Here is a 17,942-nt window from a genome sequence, read left to right as displayed (position 1 = left end):
CTGTATTTGTCTGCAGTGTTGAACAGCCCCACCTCAGAGTCTCCAGCCCCTCCCAGACCCAGCACTCCTTCCCGCTTAGCGTTTTTCATTCGCCAACAGAGCAGTGGAGGTGGTTCAGAAAGAGGGGGGCACTCCAGTCCCGCTGGCATGGATCAACCCGCCTCCCTTCCCCTGTCTCCTGAAAGTCCAGTGCACCATCAGCGCTCCCACATAGACTGTCTGGATTGGGATTCAGGTTACATAGAGTACCTCAGAGATGCCCGGCGAGGCATTGAATTTTGCTCCTGGGCCTGCCGTGATTGGTCCGCACCCTATGATGGTGAAAACCCCTCCCCAAGCACAGCACCGCCACCTCCTCCGACCTCCAATCCTTCCTTGGTGATGTTCCCTGAACACTTCTCTGTGCAGCTTATGGGAAGCAACAATACTCCTCCAGGCCAGCAGAGGGCGGCCATTGTGGCAGCAGCTCGAGCTGACTGGAGCAGCTCTGAGAGGGACAGCGGGGAGTGGGATGTCACGATTGGCAAAAATGAATCCATCAGCCTCACACCTCGCTCCAAGAAACGTAGCCTGCAAAGGGAAGATGTCTTGCCAAAGCCCATTCCTCCTCTCACCCCATCTTCAGCGCGTTCAACCTGCGTTTTGCCGACTCCCTCTTCCCCCGCTCCCACATCTGCCATCACTGTGACCTATCAGGCCATGTTCAATGGCACAGCAGGGCAGAGGGACGGGTGCTCGGACCCTCGCGATCAAGGACTAGAGGTAAAGAAGGTGAAGAGAGACTTGGGTGAGCAGCAATACTTGGATGAAAATGCAAATCAAAATGGATCCCTCCTCACATGCTCCCCTCAAAGCTGCACTTCTGTGCAAGAGTTGATTTTCAATCAGGCTAATAGCGACCTCACTGACACAAAATCACTCTGTCCAAAGCAGATTCCCTGTCAGAGTGCCACTCTCCATCCAAAACCAGACACCAGTGCACTGACCAACACCTCAAATCCGCACGGCACACAATCAGATCTCTCCGAACCCAATCCGGAGCTGCAGTCTGTAGAGAGTCTCATCGAGGAGCTGCTGGAAGGAGCACCAGGAGACAGTCAGCTCACTGGAGACCCCAACAGTCAGGGCATCAGTATCGAGGCCTTCACGCAGGAACTCAAGGATCTGGAGGACAAGGTGAAGGAAGGCAGCAGAACCTTCTGCCAGCAGGAGGAAACGGTTGGAGAGTCTGTGTCTGCTGAGCGGCAGGAGGATGAGACACTGGAGGCAAAGCTAACAGGCGACATCAAGGGTGACTGTTCTGTGGTGGGTGTCTATAGTCCGTCTAGACCACTAAGCCAGCCGACTTCCCAACCTTACACAGGTAACACTCAGCACCACACCCGCCGGTATGAACATCATGTGTGGGACAAAACGGCGTGCTTACGTCTGAGCGTAGTTTCCACCAAGGTAGTAGATGTGACCCAATTAGTTCTTGGGGAGGTTTTGTGCATAAATGAGCATTTTTATCATTTATTTGAAATTTCTTGTCAACATGGTAACTTGATAAAAGTACGTGATAGACAGGATGCACTTATTCTATCTTCCTGGGTGTTTTGTATATACTAGTCACACGTAGATATGCTAATTACCGCCTGTAAAGGAGCAGTGGAACATAATGGGGCTGAAGATGTTTATTGGGTCCATTCAGGTCCCTTCATGATGGTTCTGTTCACCAAACTGGAGAACATGCTGCAGAACTCTCTGTATGTCAACATCCTGCTGACGGGCATTGTGGCTCAGCTGGCGTGTTATCCTCAGCCCCTCCTACGCTCATTCCTGCTGAACGCCAACATGGTCTTCCAGCCCAGTGTGAAGTCTCTAATCCAGGTACACCGCGCCTTGTATGCTCAAGTGCTGCACCTTATGAAGTTTGGTTTTGCTGAAACACATTTGTTACTTTCTTTATGTCCCCGACATAACCGATGTAAAAATGTGGTCCCATACATGTATGCAGATATTGATGGAAAATAACGAGAGAACGCTCCTAATAAAGCAGCTCCACAGTGACGACAACAAAAGTACATCTTGTCATTATTTACAGTATCAGTGTTACATTCATGTTATTAAACTGACTGTGATGATAACTACAGTAGTGTTCAGAATAATAGTAGTGTTGTGTGATTAAAAAGATTAATCCAGGTTTTGAGTATATTTCTTATTGTTACATGGGAAACAAGGTACCAGTAGATTCAGTAGATTCTCACAAATTCAACAAGACCAAGCATTCATGATATGCACACTCTTAAGGCTATGAAATTGGGCTATTAGTGAAAAAAAAAAAAAAAAGTAGAAAAGGGGGTGTTAACAATAATAGTAGTGTGGCATTCAGTCAGTGAGTTCATCAGTTTTGTGGAACAAACAGGTGTGAATCAGGTGTCCCCTATTTAAGGATGAAGCCAGCACCTGTTAAACATGCTTTTCTCTTTGAAAGCCTGAGGAAAATGGGACGTTCAAGACATTGTTCAGAAGAACAGCGTAGTTTGATTAAAAAGTTGATTGGAGAGGGGAAAACTTATACGCAGGTGCAAAAAATTATAGGCTGTTCATCTACAATGATCTCCAATGCTTTAAAATGGACAAAAAAAAACAGAGACGCGTGGAAGAAAATGGAAAACAACCATCAAAATAGATAGAAGAATAACCAGAATGGCAAAGGCTCACCCATTGATCAGCTCCAGGATGATCAAAGACAGTCTGGAGTTACCTGTAAGTGCTGTGACAGTTAGAAGACACCTCTGTGAAGCTAATTTATTTGCAAGAATCCCTCGCATAGTCCCTCTGTTAAATAAAAGACATGTGCAGAAGAGGTTACAATTTGCCAAAGAACACATCAACTGGTCTAAAGAGAAATGGAGGACTATTTTGTGGACTGATGAGAGTAAAATTGTTCTTTTCGGGTCCAAGGGCCACAGACAGTTTGTGAGACGACCCCCAAACTCTGAATTCAAGCCACAGTTCACAGTGAAGCATGGTGGTGCAAGCATCATGATATGGGCATGTTTATCCTACTATGGTGTTGGGCCTATATATCACATACCAGGTATCATGGATAAGTATGGATATGTCAAATACTTGTAGAGGTCATGTTGCCTTATGCTGAAGAGGACATGCCCTTGAAATGGGTGTTTCAACAAGACAATGACCCCAAGCACACTAGTAAACGAGCAAAATCTTGGTTCCAAACCAACAAAATTAATGCCTCGCAGTCTGCAGATGTGAAGAAATATGAAAAACTGTAGTTATACAACTAAATACTAGTTTAGTGATTCACAGGATAGTTTTGAGTTTGTAGCGTCAACAGCAGATGCTACTATTTTTGTGAACACCCCCTTTTCTACTTTTTTTTTTACTAATAGCCCAATTTCATAGCCTTAAGAGTGTGCATATCATGAATGCTTGGTCTTGTTGGATTTGTGTGAATCTACTGGTACCTTGTTTCCCATGTAACAATAAGAAATATACTCAAAACCTGGATTAATCTTTTTAGTCACATAGCACTACTATTATTCTGAACACTACTGTAAAAGTGACAAACTTTCTATTTTAATCCATCTTTTGCACCCTTTGGGGTTTTTCTTCTCTGTGGGAAAGTTGTGTAAAACAAAGTGGTTTGCATGTGCATTCCGGATCTTTGTGAATATCAACCTGCTTTTATTCCACCTTGCAAGTTTTTAATAACCATTTGCATAGTCTTCAATAGCGCAATATGCACCTGACATTTTTACACTTTACATGTCTCCCGTAATGCGCATACTCTCACAGTACCTGTGATTGGTTGGTGTTTGTCTGCCAAACGAGTGAGGTTCAGAGTTCCAAGTTGCACAGTCTGGATGCACACTTGGCTTATTTCACCAAGAGCTCCAGTGGAACATAGTGAGCAATCAGGAAGTTTTAAACATGTTTAGAAAATGTGTGATGTCTGGATAAATTGTGATCCACACATTGTGAATAATTGGATTTTGATTGATCCAGATGGGGGTGCTATTGTGCAAAGGTCTGAAATTGTAGAAGTGGGTGCAATGTGCACTAATTGGGACTTGTCGTTCTCTGATCCGAAGCCGCCTCCTGATACTCCTTCACATCATAAAAATCGTGTTGCATTCGTCAACAGATGTTAACAGAAATATTTTAGCTCTTGGGAAAACTCTGAAGTACCATTTTGTGCTTGTGACTGGCACAAAAAAAATCATGTGATGACAGTGGTAAGTATTCAGGTGTATTTTGTTACGCTTGTGTGTAAGCAGATAGAAAATAGTCAGTAATGCAAAGTTTGCCTACTATTTTAAACAATCGGGCTAGATTTTTCCTTAATTTTGAAATTGAGATTGGAGATCAGATTTGGCAGTGGGAGACCATCCTTACACAACAAGAATTCTTAACAGTAACAGAATGACAGTGCAGTGTATCTGAGGCCTGTTTGTTATAGTTTTGTACCAAACGTGAGTGTTTATGGAGCAGGTTTCAGGTCACCTTAAATTTCCGTTGTCGGCCTGTTTAATGTATCTCTTTTACTTTGGTCAACCTGATTGTTTTATGTCCTAAATCATTCAAAATACTCAGCAGATTATTCAGTCATAATTTGGGTGCCCTAAAGCAAAACCTACTGACTGGGCAATTAGTAAAAACAAGTCTGCTAGTTTTGGAGATCAACCAGTCGTTTATTCTCTAACTCATCTCAGGTATTAGGTTCTGTCAAGACCCGTATCGAGGCGTTTGCAGCGTCCCATGAAGACTTTCCTGCCATGTTGAAGAAAGCCCAGCAGTACCTGGTGGCTCGTGGTAAAGTGGACTGGACGGACTCTGCTGCAGCCGGTCCGACTCTGAGACGGACCAATTCACTTGGTGAGTGATTCACTTGGCATGTTTAAGTTCTTCCCGCAGTTTGCAGTGTTGTGCTCAGTTGTCGGGTGAGTTCTGGGAGCATGTGCTGGTTGTACACCTCGTCACATCCACTGCACGATGAAACTGCCTTGGGTGCTGATTGAGAACCACCCAGGCAAACACCTGGTCCATCCCCAACTCCTTAAAGTGGATATGACACTTAAAGACAACATAGTCTTATTACATGTAACAAAGGTTATATAATTCGGTCAACCTAAGCGTTTTGGGAAAATGGACGTGGTTCTCCTGTTATATATAACATTTGAACGTCCCGCCACTGAAAAATGTGCACGCCCCGTGACCAGCTTCACGCTAAGCACCAAACCTGAAATACGTCACTGCGTGTAGACCGTATCGGCTTGCGCGCTTGGCGGCTGTTGTTTACACTTTTTAGCGGCAGAAACTTTGATTAAACACAGCTCTCAGGGACGTGTTTGTCGATATGCCTGACCAGTGTGTCGTAGCATATTGCACAATCACAAGGGCGAAAGGTTTTAGCCTTTTCAATCCAGGCAGATTGATCGAAAGCCGCGGTGTTGTGCAATGCACGAAATGTCAGGCTGCCGCTCGCTTCGGTCGCACACCCGCATTTGCCCCTGACAGCAGACACTTTCCTCTACTGTCTCCATGTTCTCACTGCTCACAGGAACACCTAAAATGTCAACCCCAAATAATATGTTCACAATAATCTTGAAATGGTCAAGGAACTTGTAAAAATATCAGTGCAATACGTAGTAAACACAACGGCGGCATGTTCACTGTTGTTTTCGGCGATCTTTTTCGAAACTTTGGTCATTTATTTCCTATTCTTTTGTGAAAATAATGTAACTAAACACGGATGAATGTAATGCCAGGCACTTGAAAACGGCAAAAACCCGAAGGTAATGACGGTTGTCCACAAGTAGTAGCTACACTATCACAGTTCCGGAACAATAACAAAGGCAGTAAACAGACGCTCAAATCGAAAATGCTATAATTATAGTGTTATAAACAGCAGCAACAAAAATCAAAGCCTCCCTTACCATTCCATATTCTGCAGGTTTTCAAAATCCATCGGAATTGGCACGTCTCTTGCCTCTGCTTCAGCTCCGCCATAAACACCGTCGGGATTATTTTCACTGCCAGAATGCTCCTGGTTTGAATGTTCGTCCGAAAGATATGGGTCTAATCACTGCTGTGACATCCTCAGGATCCGAGTCAGAAGTAATCCACACTTGAAGAGGAGTCAGAAAAGTTCTCGATCTCGTCACTGTCCATGCTGAGGTCCATCTGTTCCTGTTGTCAATCTAACAGACAAAGACGGGACTCTCCATGCTGTGACATCACGGCATCACGTGACTGCTGATGGAACGCTGCCAGTGCACTTTCCAAGAAACACACTTTTGAGAACCTGTACAAACTTTATTTCTGTGATAATAATTAAAACCACTTTCAACTTACTATACTGTATGTATATTTTGATATTTATATCAGTTTTACCTAATTTTTTAGGTGTCATATCCACTTTAAAGTAGCTGCAGTCAGGTGACATGTGGCAGTGTTTTTGGATTTCTTACTCCTTGGGATCCTCAACACTGAGGCAGCTGCCTGCTGGATCACACCCAGATTTTCCTTCCCAATGCAGCTGATCCTCTTTATCTGAATCTCCCTCAGTAACCATTTGTCTGGTACAGTCATTCCAAAGTTACCCAAAGATTCTCTGGCAAGATTTGGTACCAAAAAATGTCCTCACTTTAGGTCACTGGTTAGAGTCCAAGTTGCACAACCATACAGTAAGACAGGAAGCACCGGGACCCTAAAGACTTGGACTGTCATCCTCCTGCAAAGATCTCGGCATCCTCAAACACCTTTGACCTCATAACTCCATGAGCTCTTCCCAGTAGTCTCCTGATCTCAAAGGCAGAACATACAGAGACAGGAACTTCACTGCCGAGAAACGTGGCCACCTCTACAAGTTGGGCACTCTTGCCACAAATACATTTCTTATGTCTGAGTCCAGGAAGTTATTGAGAGCCTGGATATTATTTTTGATAAAGGACTATCACCAACCCAGATACCCTGACTCCTCCCACAGAATCAGAAGAATAGATTACAGTGTCCACAATTTGGAAACAAAGTTCTGTGTCAGTATTTTCTGCCTGAGAGTTTGTTTCTGTGTGTGCAGGAGGCAGCGCAGCCTCCGTACATACTCTGCCTTTTATTTACACCGCTGCCATCACTAACGGCAGTTTGTTATTCTGAGAGAGTGGGTCCCACAGCGGGGGGTGGGGTCGGCATTAGAGTGCCTTAATTCAGAGAGTGGCGTCAACTCAGAACATGGCGCCATTTTGGTTCCAACTGCGCTGAACTACTGAATGGACCTTTTAATGTTTTTAAAATCATTTAACCACATACAGCAACACATCCAGGTACAGGTACCATCAAAATAAATATAAAAGTAGTTAAGCTATCGTTTACATAAATTTACAATTTATGATTATTTATTTATTTAATTAATTTAAAGCCTGTTTTATGCAGCTGCAGTTCTGTAACTGTAATCCGTTATATACGGTGTTTATTACATGGAAAACAATACAAAAACTTTGGGACTTTTTTTGTCCGGTGACTGTGAATATCCAGTTTATATGATGACGGTTTAGTTGAGTTTTACTGTACATGGGACTGAACAACAAATTTAGCTCTCAAAGCTTTGATGATGAAGTTGCTTCCATCCCACATGGCTGACTTTATTTTCCCAAATGTTTCTTCTGTTCGGATCTGAAGGGAATCTGTACATGTTGAAGCCCTTGTTGTGTCTATTTCTGCCTCCAAACGCACAGCAACCCGGCATTTTCAGCAAATAAATAAATAAAATGGCTGGATTTACATGCAGATAGATTAACGGCGAACGCTCTTTTGAACCCAAGATGGCACCATGAGTCACGTGACCGTTTTTCTTCCGACTCGTCATGTCCCTGCTCTCTCAATTAAGGCTCTCTTGGTGTGAGTGCATCAGTGTGCCATTTCTTCTGCATCTTAGTCTTCTCACAGCTAGCAGGAAAACAAACATTTTGCTTTCAGCGAAATCACAAAGGACAAGAATCAAACATTTTCAGTTCCATAAATCAAGTTTTGCCCTCAGACGTTGTTTCATATGCTAAAGCATTTAACATACTGACGACTGCTAAACGCTGTCTTTTTTCTTTTGCTGTCCAGTGAAGAGTCGTAAGCCGTCACTCTGGGACCTGATCCTACGTCACACCAACAGTCCGACTCGGGCACGGCACGCCGCTCAGCTGGCACTTGCACACGTCCGGGATGGCAGCCAGTCACTGCACAGCGCTCTGTTCCGGGCCAGTAGCAGCGGAGGGGCGTCCGGGCTTGAGAAGCAAGCCGAGGCACTTCGTGTGAAGAATGCCGTCTACTGTGCTGTCATCTTCTGCGAGTTCCTCAAGGAGCTGGCTGCTCTAACTCAAGAGCACGCCGTCACTGTGCCATTTCCACAGAGTCAGGGAGCAGAGGAATAGACGGTAAAAGTTCCTCCTTGTCTTGGTCTCGGATTTGTTTCTTTGATGTAAGATTCTGTCACTGAACAAGCCGTCAATCGCAACAAAGGCAACTTGAACTTAACGGTGTTTTTCTACCAAAATAATCACAGGACTGTAGATGTTTCACGCCTATGTAAATGTTGATTGTGCACATTATGTAGAATATTTACATACTCTACAACATCAACAAAAAAAAAATCTCAGTCAACACTCGAGATTTGGGAAGCTATACGTACGCATACGTTGGCACAGCGGCGCCACAGATTAAAGAAACAGGTGTACATATTGGTGCTAGTAGAAGTTTGAAGTTGACAGAAAAGATGCAAACGTTTTGATTCTAACAAAGTTCGGACAAACACCAAAAACATCAAGATAGAAAATCGTAAAAAAACAATATATTGTAAAGTCCTCATTCAGAAACGACATGGATGATGGAGTTATTTTTTGAATTAATATCTACTTTGCTTGAAAAGACTTATCAATGAAGGGGATAAAAACTGGAAAACAATCACAACAACCTCATATATTGGAAAATCATCATGGGAATTTTCTTTTACGTAGCATTATTTTTGGTTGTGAATCTGTCATTTTAAATTTTTTTTTTATTTTAAGTAATATCGTCAACACGTGGGTATGGGAGTGTCTGCCTTTTGATGTTTTTGTACGTGACGTTTATGGAAAAACGGTGACTTCTTGCAAACACTAAGCCATTAACCTGTTGCCAAAATTCTAAGGCTGCTGTTATCGTTTGTACCTTTTTACGAGTCAGTCAGGAAGAATCGCACTGAATGCGGTTGCGCCTCACTGCCTTTTGCACTATGAATGTTTTGCCACTGAACTACCAAGAAAACCTGACACTTCTGGCAGAAAACTCCAATGCTAAACTGTCCGGCACACTGACGAATTGAGGAAATGCATGAGTAACGTAAACAAAATTTTGAGATCTGGTTGTCTGTTTTTGTTCTGTAAAAGTCCTTTTTTTATTTGTTAAATGTTTTCCTTGTCAGCTGATGCACAGTGAGTCAGTCAGAAAGTTTTGTACATGCTCAGAACTTTGAGCGGGCATCAGTCGATTGCACACTTGTTTACCATTTTGCCCTCTACTTTGTTGTTACTTCTACGATACTCACGCATTCATATCCTGTGGTTGTCTGATGCTTCAGATGGGGCTTCTGATTGGCCAAAGTTCTGGTGCATAGTGTGAATTTAGCACCGGGGGGAGAGGACAGCTCCTGATGCAGCAACATGCAGTGCAGCTGTTAATTTAACCAAGGCTGAGGAAAAAGACATGTCTTTATTTGGATGTCAGATCACTCCCAGCAGATTCTCTTGGCAAGAAGGTGCCACAGAAAGTAGGTTGTTTACTGTCCTCACCTTTGCAGCCGAACTGAACACTGCCACAGTGGAGAGGACGCTGTCAGTGCACGAACGTAGTGAGGAAGTATGGCATTATGATCCCAGAGCGAGCCAGAGATTAGCCACATTTGCGTTTAGACTTTTTCCTCCCTCCCAATGTGCATATATGTCTTTAAACCGGGAATATTGTTTTGCTGAATTCAGATCTTTGTGTTGCCAGTGGAAATGTGACATCATCCGTCCATAGGAGCCCCAAATCCGCCGGAGACCAACAAGGTTAAGCAATATTTGCCACCGGACAGATTATGCCAAAACGTGACTAATCAGTTTGCTCAATCCATCCATATAGTATAATTTAAAACACAACAAACAAAAGCAAAAAGGGGAAAAAAAAAATCTGCTGTAGGTGATAAAACTCTTGCTAGTGAGTGTTATGTTGGACAGATTGATCTGGATCCAGAGCCACACACATGGAGCATGGATTTCCAGGTGGATTGTCTGCAGAAATCTGTAAATATTAACTGAGCTGAAGCCTATGTGGCTCTGCCCCATTCTCCCACCTGGTGTATGTGTGCAAATCCATCTACACAAAGCACTCTGGGCAGCTGTGTCAACATTTGCCAATTTTTCTGCTCACAATTTTTTTTTTTTTCTGTTTTGTACTTTTCTGACTGATAGGACTCTTTAGAAGGATTCCTGTAGTATGCTGCCATACCACTAGATGGAAGCATTGCACTTTGTATGCTATTTGGGGTTTCACTGCAGCTCCTTTTCTAAAGTTTGTCATATCCTCAGCATAAACGCCTATGAAGCAGAATGACTGACCAAGCTTAGCAACAAGCGCACTAAATACTATGGCACAGAAAGTGGAGTACGGGCATGCAGAGACATCCAAACTGATGACTTTCAGAGTTAAATTCATCTGTTTTCTCAATGAATCGATTAGTTGCTTGATCCAGAAAATAGTGAAAAACGTTGATCAGTGTTTCCCAACATCCTGAAATGTCTTGTTTTGTCCTGGACCTAAAAATATTCAGGCTTTTATCAGAGGAAGAAAGAAACCAGAAAAATACTCACATTCGTGAAGCTGAAATCAAAAATATTTGGCCTTTTAAAAGATAAAAACTCAAACGGATTGATTGATTATGAAAACAGTCAGAGATTAATCATTGCAGCTCTAATCCAAATACATCCCACAACAGCAGGAACGTCTCACTGTCTTACAACGTCGCATCCAAAGAACTACGCTCATAACGATTATAGATAAAAAAAAGACAAAAATCTGATCCTCTAACTTTTGCACATGGCCCGTTGTTGCTCATTTTGCAGGGCACCTTTTTCCATTAGGGGCGTAAAGTTGTGATTGGTTGCTGCCTGTCGTGTGCCAGTTTAGGAAAAGTCTGATGATGTGACGCGTCTCATTTACAGCCTGATAAACAGACGAACGTCAGACCAGGAAGCACCTGTCTAGGGGCATTCACACGTTTTCTGTAACCACATCTAGTCTTTGGAAATATTACTCTGTGCTAAAACAATCGATTAGTTGAGTGGCAGATATTATCAGTTATCGAGTTGTTTTACCAATGAATATGGCTTTATACACCCTGAAGAAAACCATACACCTTGATAACGATTTTATCATATACCCATAAATGATAAATGCACGCAGAACACAATGCGCGTGCTCTCCCTTCGCTCACTGCCTCTGGGGGTACGGATGCGGGATCCGCAAAGAATCCAAGTCATGGCCACGGAGCTCTGTGGCTGCGGTTACCGAGACCATGCAGCGGGCGCTGCGCATCAAAACAGCGAGCGTAGTCTCTGGACCTGGTGCCGGAGTTGGATGCAGCTCGGCACAGCGGACGGGGGCGGTGTGAGTGGCCCACTGCGGCGTTTACCGAGCCCACAGACTCAGTAAGCGCATCGGAGGCAGTGAGAGCAATCGCGGTGATGCCGACTGGCCTGCCTGATAAGGACGCAGAACACAATGCACTGTAAAAAAAAAAAAAAAAAAAAAAAAAAAAAAAAAAAAAAGAATCATGCAAAATTGCACTAAAAAAATCTGCGAAACTGTGACGCTACGAAAGGGAGTTACGTTCTAAAAGTAACCCGCGATAGGCAAAATCCATGAAGTAGTCAGCATTATTTTTTTTACAATTATTAAACACTCAAAGTTCAAACCTTAGTAGAAAAAAATAGAACGTTTTCCTATAAATAATTATGATGGCTTTTAGAACTAACGAATTTAATTTTAACGATTAACCTACGAGGTTGGACACGTAAGAAATTATTAATAGTGACTCACCAGTATTTCACAGTTCCTCTGACCGCGCCTCTTTGTCGTGGCGCCGCTCCGCTGTCCGGATTGGCTGATTACTCAGGTGGTATGAAAAATATTACCCGTCCGCGAAAAGGGTGTATTGCTATTTATTCTTTAGTGTTTTATCCAATCATATTGGCGTATCATTTATAGGTATATGATAATGTACAATATTAATAATCGTTTAAATCGTGGAGGAGACACGCCAAACGTTGGTTGGAGCCTCTCATATATTTTGTCTTCACTGTTTTGTCTCAATGCAAAATGGAAAATCTTGAGGTTTAGTGATGGAATTGAAGACTCTGCCGCGGCCTCTGACATGACAGCGGGCCTCTGAAATGACAACGTTCCTTTCTTTGTGGATTATTCTGACAGTTTTGTGGGTTTAATGGTATCAAACCAGCCATTCTGATGTTAGAGTTCAAAATATAAATGTTATGGAGGAAGTTAAACGGATTTTTGACCTTTCCAGAGTGCCGTTGGAATTAAAACACTCTGAATTGCTGTTTGAAATGATGCAGCTGATTGAAACCTGCAGCTGATTGGGACAGTCAGCCCGCCGCGTCTCTCTGGTTTACTCAGTGGTTCTCTGTGTCTTTGATCTTTGGGCCTTTCCAGGCCAAATCATCTTCTCCATCCGGTTGTGATCCTTCCACATGGGGTGTCTGAAAACCTCAAACCTGTCTTCGCAAATGGATGGTGTCATAGTGCCAGCTGCATGAGCAGCTGGCACTATGACACAGCTGGACTTCTGTCACAAAAACCACGCCCCCTTCACAAGCGTTGTTATACAGTGTTTTGGTCAGTGAGTGTTAATTTGACGCTTCAGTGACATCTGACATGTTAATCGTTATCATTTATTATCGTAACAGTGTCACAACTTCTTTACAATGCAGCTGAATGTGAATCTGAATTTTCCCGCAGTACCTGAATGCATTGTCACTTAACTGTTTTGTTGTTTTTATCCGGTTGTTAAGCGCTGACATAACGCATCATGTGATAAATCTGTTTCCGGGTCCAAAGACCTCCAACTTTATAATTAAAGTTACATCTGTTTGATCCTTTTAAGGATTTACAGTTCAAGTTTAGTTTGTGTTTATATTGTGCGCAGACCTCCGTTCCTCCCTTCTCTGCCTCCACCTCTGTTAACCGGATTCGTCTGGTTCTATGGTCAGAACACGTAATAAAACTTTTTTTCCTTTTACTTTACATATTTTATTATGCACAGGTAAAATATACATGTCTGTTTAATAAAAAAATATTTATTACAATAAACAGGACATTAAAGTGCAAACTTCACTTTCTCCCCGAACGACATGAACAGGAAGTGAGCGCAGCTCACAGCAACTCCCATTGAAAATAACGGAGAAACAACCTGAGCGTCTGACATTTTTACATAAAACAAATGCAGTAACAACGTCTAAAAACCCACTTAATATATCCAGGAGAGTTGTAGGCACAACATACATAGAGTTTTATGTTGCGATATTAATGCTGTTGTCCGTGTGCAGCCTGATCAGATCGTCTCAGTGCAGTTCTCAATGTTACTGACAGCGCGCCTTTTTTGTTTGGAGCCGGAAGTTGAAAATCGCATGATGCGTTACATCACACTTAACAACTGAATGGCTGCTGCTTTTGTTTATGATTATAACTAAGAGATTTTGTGCTAATTTCAGCCTTCATAATGTCTTCATAATGTTTTGAGTTTTATTTAAACAGAAATCCACTGCAATAACTGTTTTTATAGACATATGTCGTTAGTGTTTAGCTCATTTTAAAAATGTGTCTTTCTGATGTAAGTGGTCTCAGTTGTTCATATCAGAACGTTTTGAAAAACACTAACACCTTTTTTATTTAATATAGCTCCCCCCCCCCCTTTTTTTTTTTTTTTTTTAATTGTTTGTGAGTCCGAAGGTTGTCCAGGAGTTGGTTTGTTGTGGACATTTTTATTGAGTTAGTTTTTTAAGTGACCGAGCTCCTCACCCCCTTAGAGATAGGGTGAGGAGCTCAGCCACTCGGAGGGAGCTCGGAGTCGAGCCGCTGCTCCTCCACATCGAAAGGAGTCAGTTGAGGTGGCTCGGGCATCTTTTCCGGATGCCCCCTGATGCCTCGCTGGAGAGGTGTTCCGGGCACATCCCATTGGGAGGAGGCCCCGGGGAAGACCCAGAACATGCTGGAAGGATTACATCTCTTGGCTGGCTTGGGAACACCTTGGGGTTCCCCCGGAGGAGCTGGGGGAGGTGTGTGTGGATCGGGAGGTCTGGGCGGCTTTGCTTGAGCTGCTGCCCCCACGACTCGACTCCGGATAAAGCGGAAGAAAATGGATGGATGGATGGATGGATGGATAGTTTTTAAGTTGAATGAAAATCCACAAAGTGTTAAAATATTTTGCCAAGATGTGATGTTCACGTTCTGTTTCTCTCCACATTAAGCCTCCGTTAGAAGCTCTGGAAACACTGAATGTTAGTATTTTACTGTACTTCATGTATAGATGAGCCACTTACATCCACAGCTGTTAGCAGTGAAGAAATGATCATTTTCCTGAAACCTTTTTTAAAATGTCTCACTCTTATAAATACTTTAAGATAACTAATTGCTAAGAAGCCGTAGTCCACAGTTTACTGTACAAACGTAGTACTACTACGTTAGCACTGTAGGCTAACGGTTGCCATCGGTGTTGGCAAAACAAATGTTATTTGTATAGTCTTGAAAAATGGGTGGGGCTGTAAGATGCTAACACGGTTGTTGTTCCAGCGTGGAGAAAACTGACGGACACATTGCAGTGTTGAGAAATAGTCGTTGTAGTGGTAGTGCTAGGCCTGGCTAGCTAAACGCTACCCTGAACAGTATAAATGATGGGCTGAAAGCAGCCAATAGGAGCGGCCACAGATACTTGTGGTTTTATTGTGATGGGGATGTGTGTCTGCCACCCCCAAACGAGCGCGGTTGGAAAGCCTCATCTGAATCTGCAGTTCCTCTGTTGGCCACCAGGAACACCCATCTTCAATCACTTACTTCAGTTAAGGGTCGGGGTGGCTGGGGTGCTGGGGCCTATCCCAGCAGTCACAGAGAGTTCACCCTGGACAGGACGCCAGTCTGTCACAGGGACACATACAAACACTTTCACACCTACGGACATGTTAAACTTTCCGCTCCATTTAGTGCCTTTGGATGTGGGAGGAAGCCAGAGCACCCGGAGGGAACCCACACAAACACGGGGAGAACATGCAAACTCCACATAGAAAGACCACAGGTGGGGATCAAACCCATGACCTTCTTGCTGTGAGGCAACAGTGCTAACTGCTAAACCACCATGCTGCCATCTAAAAATTCAGACCTGAGAAAATCAATTCAAACTGGCTGCATGTTAAATTTGTTTAGATGTGCCCCCTTCACTCACACTTAGGTAGTTTAGCTCTTTTTAGACAGCACTGTAAACCAAAGCTAAGCTCACAACATGTTTAAAAACTGACAAAATTCCGACACCACAGTTGAAGTTTTGGTCTTTGGGTGACTGAGTTTGATGTCTGAGCTGAACTGATGTTCTTGGTGACTTGAACCTTTGGCCGTGTTATTGTGTTTAAACGGTTACCCGTTTTGAGGGGAAAAAGGGATTTAAGGGATTTCCAGCTTCAAGCACAAAAGCGTTGAAGCTGCACGCTGTGGAAGATTGTTTTAGTGGTTTTAGTTTTAAAGTGATTTGCAGGATTTCAGTCGCACGTGTCTGCATGCACGATCCCACACTTCTGTAAATAAAATATCTCTATATTTTATAAGTATCACCAGGGAAACTGTTGTTTTTACTTTTAATACCTGAAGAATTCAGGTGTTTTGTAGGAGAATTTCTTCACGTTGTGTGCAGCACACGTCTTATTATTATTATTATTATTGTTATTATTATTTTTTTTTTTTTGGTCTGTATGTACACTTGGTACAGAACATCGTCACTTTTTCGTGTTTTTCCTTCCTCCCCTTTGATCTATGCAAACCGCGCTCTGGTGTCTCGTTCGTTGAAGCCGATAAACAGCGCGGACTGATTTTGGTGTAAATACTGTACAAACAAATGTATGTGAAAGAAACCACAGAATGAGAACCACACTAAAAATAATGTAACCATGAATGTTGTAAGAATATTTTTCTATGTTCTGAAATCCTGAGAAAAAGGTTGATGTGGGCAGAAAGCTGTAAGAACACTGCAAAGGGAATGTTTTTATTAATTTATAAATTCTTTACTGAAGAACATGCTGCTTCTTTGTTCTCTTCTCTGACTCTGGACTTTATTGCTGACTTGATTTTTTTTTGTTGAAGTAATTTGTGATGCAGCGAAATGTCAGGATGGATTCGCCACTTGTGCACTCTCGCCGTGCACGCCCATCATCACCACAATAAAGAACCACTGAAAGGACCAAGTCAGGACCACAAACACTCTGCAAACGTCTGAATCAGGATCCTCAGGTTGGTTATCTGGACACACGTGTGTGTGATGCCTGATGTTATGATGCCATGTTGTTCTAACATGGATGAATTTTTTTTTCCCTCCAAAATTCTACACACAGTACCCCATAATGACTATGTGAATTTTTTTTTTTAGATTTTTGCGAATTTATAAAACCAAACAAAGAAATCACATGTACATAAGTATTCACAGCCTTTGCCATGAAGCTCAAAATAAGCAAAGTACGCATCGCATCTGCGCATACGTGGGTCAAACAGGGGCAAAAATCGCCGCTACCACACTCACACTGCTCCCACTGAATTTCGTATACAGTAGCGGACTGTAAAAGTTAAGGCTTTTACAAGGATTGTTTCAAAGGCTTTAAGCCTTAAGCGACACATACAATAATGACAGGGGCGCATTGTGCTGTTTTCAAATGCTCGAATGGAATTCATAGGCTTGAAAGTTGGCTGAAAATACATGATTGCAAAGCTCTGCGGAGTCCAAACAAAGACGGAAAGAAGAAGAAATGTGGTCGTAAACCTCCGTTCATTCTATACAATTTCGCCACAGAAAAGAAAGATCCAGATGGACGTAAAAGATTTCTTGCACACATTTATTTTGTCAATATCCTGAAACCGTGCCGCCGTTTTCGTGCATTGGCTTATGACTGTAATGTCGCGCCATGAATGATGTGGCGCATAATATTGTAAAAGTGACATGTTCTATAAACAAACTGCATGCATGCACATATCATTGTATGTCAACTTATCAAAACAAACGTGACACCAAAGAGGTTATATGGACTCACCGACATTGTCGTCATTATGAAGCCGGCGGAGTAGCGATTTCTCATCCCCGCTTAGCAAATATTCTGCAATATCCACAGTTTCAGTCTCTGGACTTCATCTAACCATCCGTCAGTTGCCTTCAAGGGGTCAGAAATTTGTCTCCAACTATCAACAAGTACTGGTCATTTTCGACAGCAGCGCGCTCTTCCTCCGTCTGCACTAACGGTACTTTCTGTACAGATGCAGCACAGCCAGCTCTTTTTTCCATTTCTGTCCACTGCTGTACGTAGTCCTGGTTTTAATAAGCAATCTGCAGAGCTTACAAAAACGCTTTAAATCGTCAACTTTCCAGTGGTTGAAATGATCAAAATCACAGCACTCCTCGCTGCTTTCTGCCGCCATAGCTTGTGGGTTGGTAGCTGAAAAATTTTGCCTACCCATAGTGCACTGCGCGGACTGAGATGCGCACTTCGCTTATTGAGCTCAGGTGCCTCCTGTTTCCACTGATCAACCTTGATGTTTCTGCACTTTAATTGGAGTCCATCTGGGGCAAATTCAGTTGATTGGACATGATTTGAAAAGACACACAC

The 17,942-nt window shown here is 42.8% G+C and overlaps 1 protein-coding gene and 1 long non-coding RNA gene across 2 annotated transcripts in view; one reads left to right on the top strand and one right to left on the bottom strand.

Moving 5' to 3' along the window:
* Nucleotides 1-9,177, top strand: part of fam160a2 (family with sequence similarity 160 member A2) — a 34,655-nt gene extending 25,478 nt beyond the window's left edge. The window contains 4 exon segments of the mRNA XM_034186279.1: nucleotides 17-1,363; nucleotides 1,691-1,869; nucleotides 4,722-4,884; nucleotides 8,119-9,177. Of these exon segments, the coding sequence (XP_034042170.1) occupies nucleotides 17-1,363; nucleotides 1,691-1,869; nucleotides 4,722-4,884; nucleotides 8,119-8,429 (2,000 nt within the window). The 3' untranslated portion in view covers nucleotides 8,430-9,177.
* The window catches only part of LOC117524486, a 28,072-nt gene extending 11,712 nt beyond the window's left edge, over nucleotides 1-16,360 (bottom strand). Inside the window, exons 1-2 of the long non-coding RNA XR_004564781.1 lie at nucleotides 15,861-16,360; nucleotides 651-655 (exon numbers count right to left, since the gene is read on the bottom strand). This is a non-coding gene — a long non-coding RNA (uncharacterized LOC117524486). The remainder of the gene's footprint in view (nucleotides 1-650; nucleotides 656-15,860) is intronic.
* Between the last annotated feature and the right edge of the window lie 1,582 nt (nucleotides 16,361-17,942).

Source organism: Thalassophryne amazonica, chromosome 14 (genome assembly GCF_902500255.1).
Source record: "Thalassophryne amazonica chromosome 14, fThaAma1.1, whole genome shotgun sequence".
In the NCBI taxonomy this organism is placed as follows: Eukaryota; Metazoa; Chordata; class Actinopteri; order Batrachoidiformes; family Batrachoididae; genus Thalassophryne; species Thalassophryne amazonica.
The sequence above is the reverse complement of the archived record's forward strand: the minus strand, read 5'-3'. Positions and strand labels throughout refer to the sequence as shown.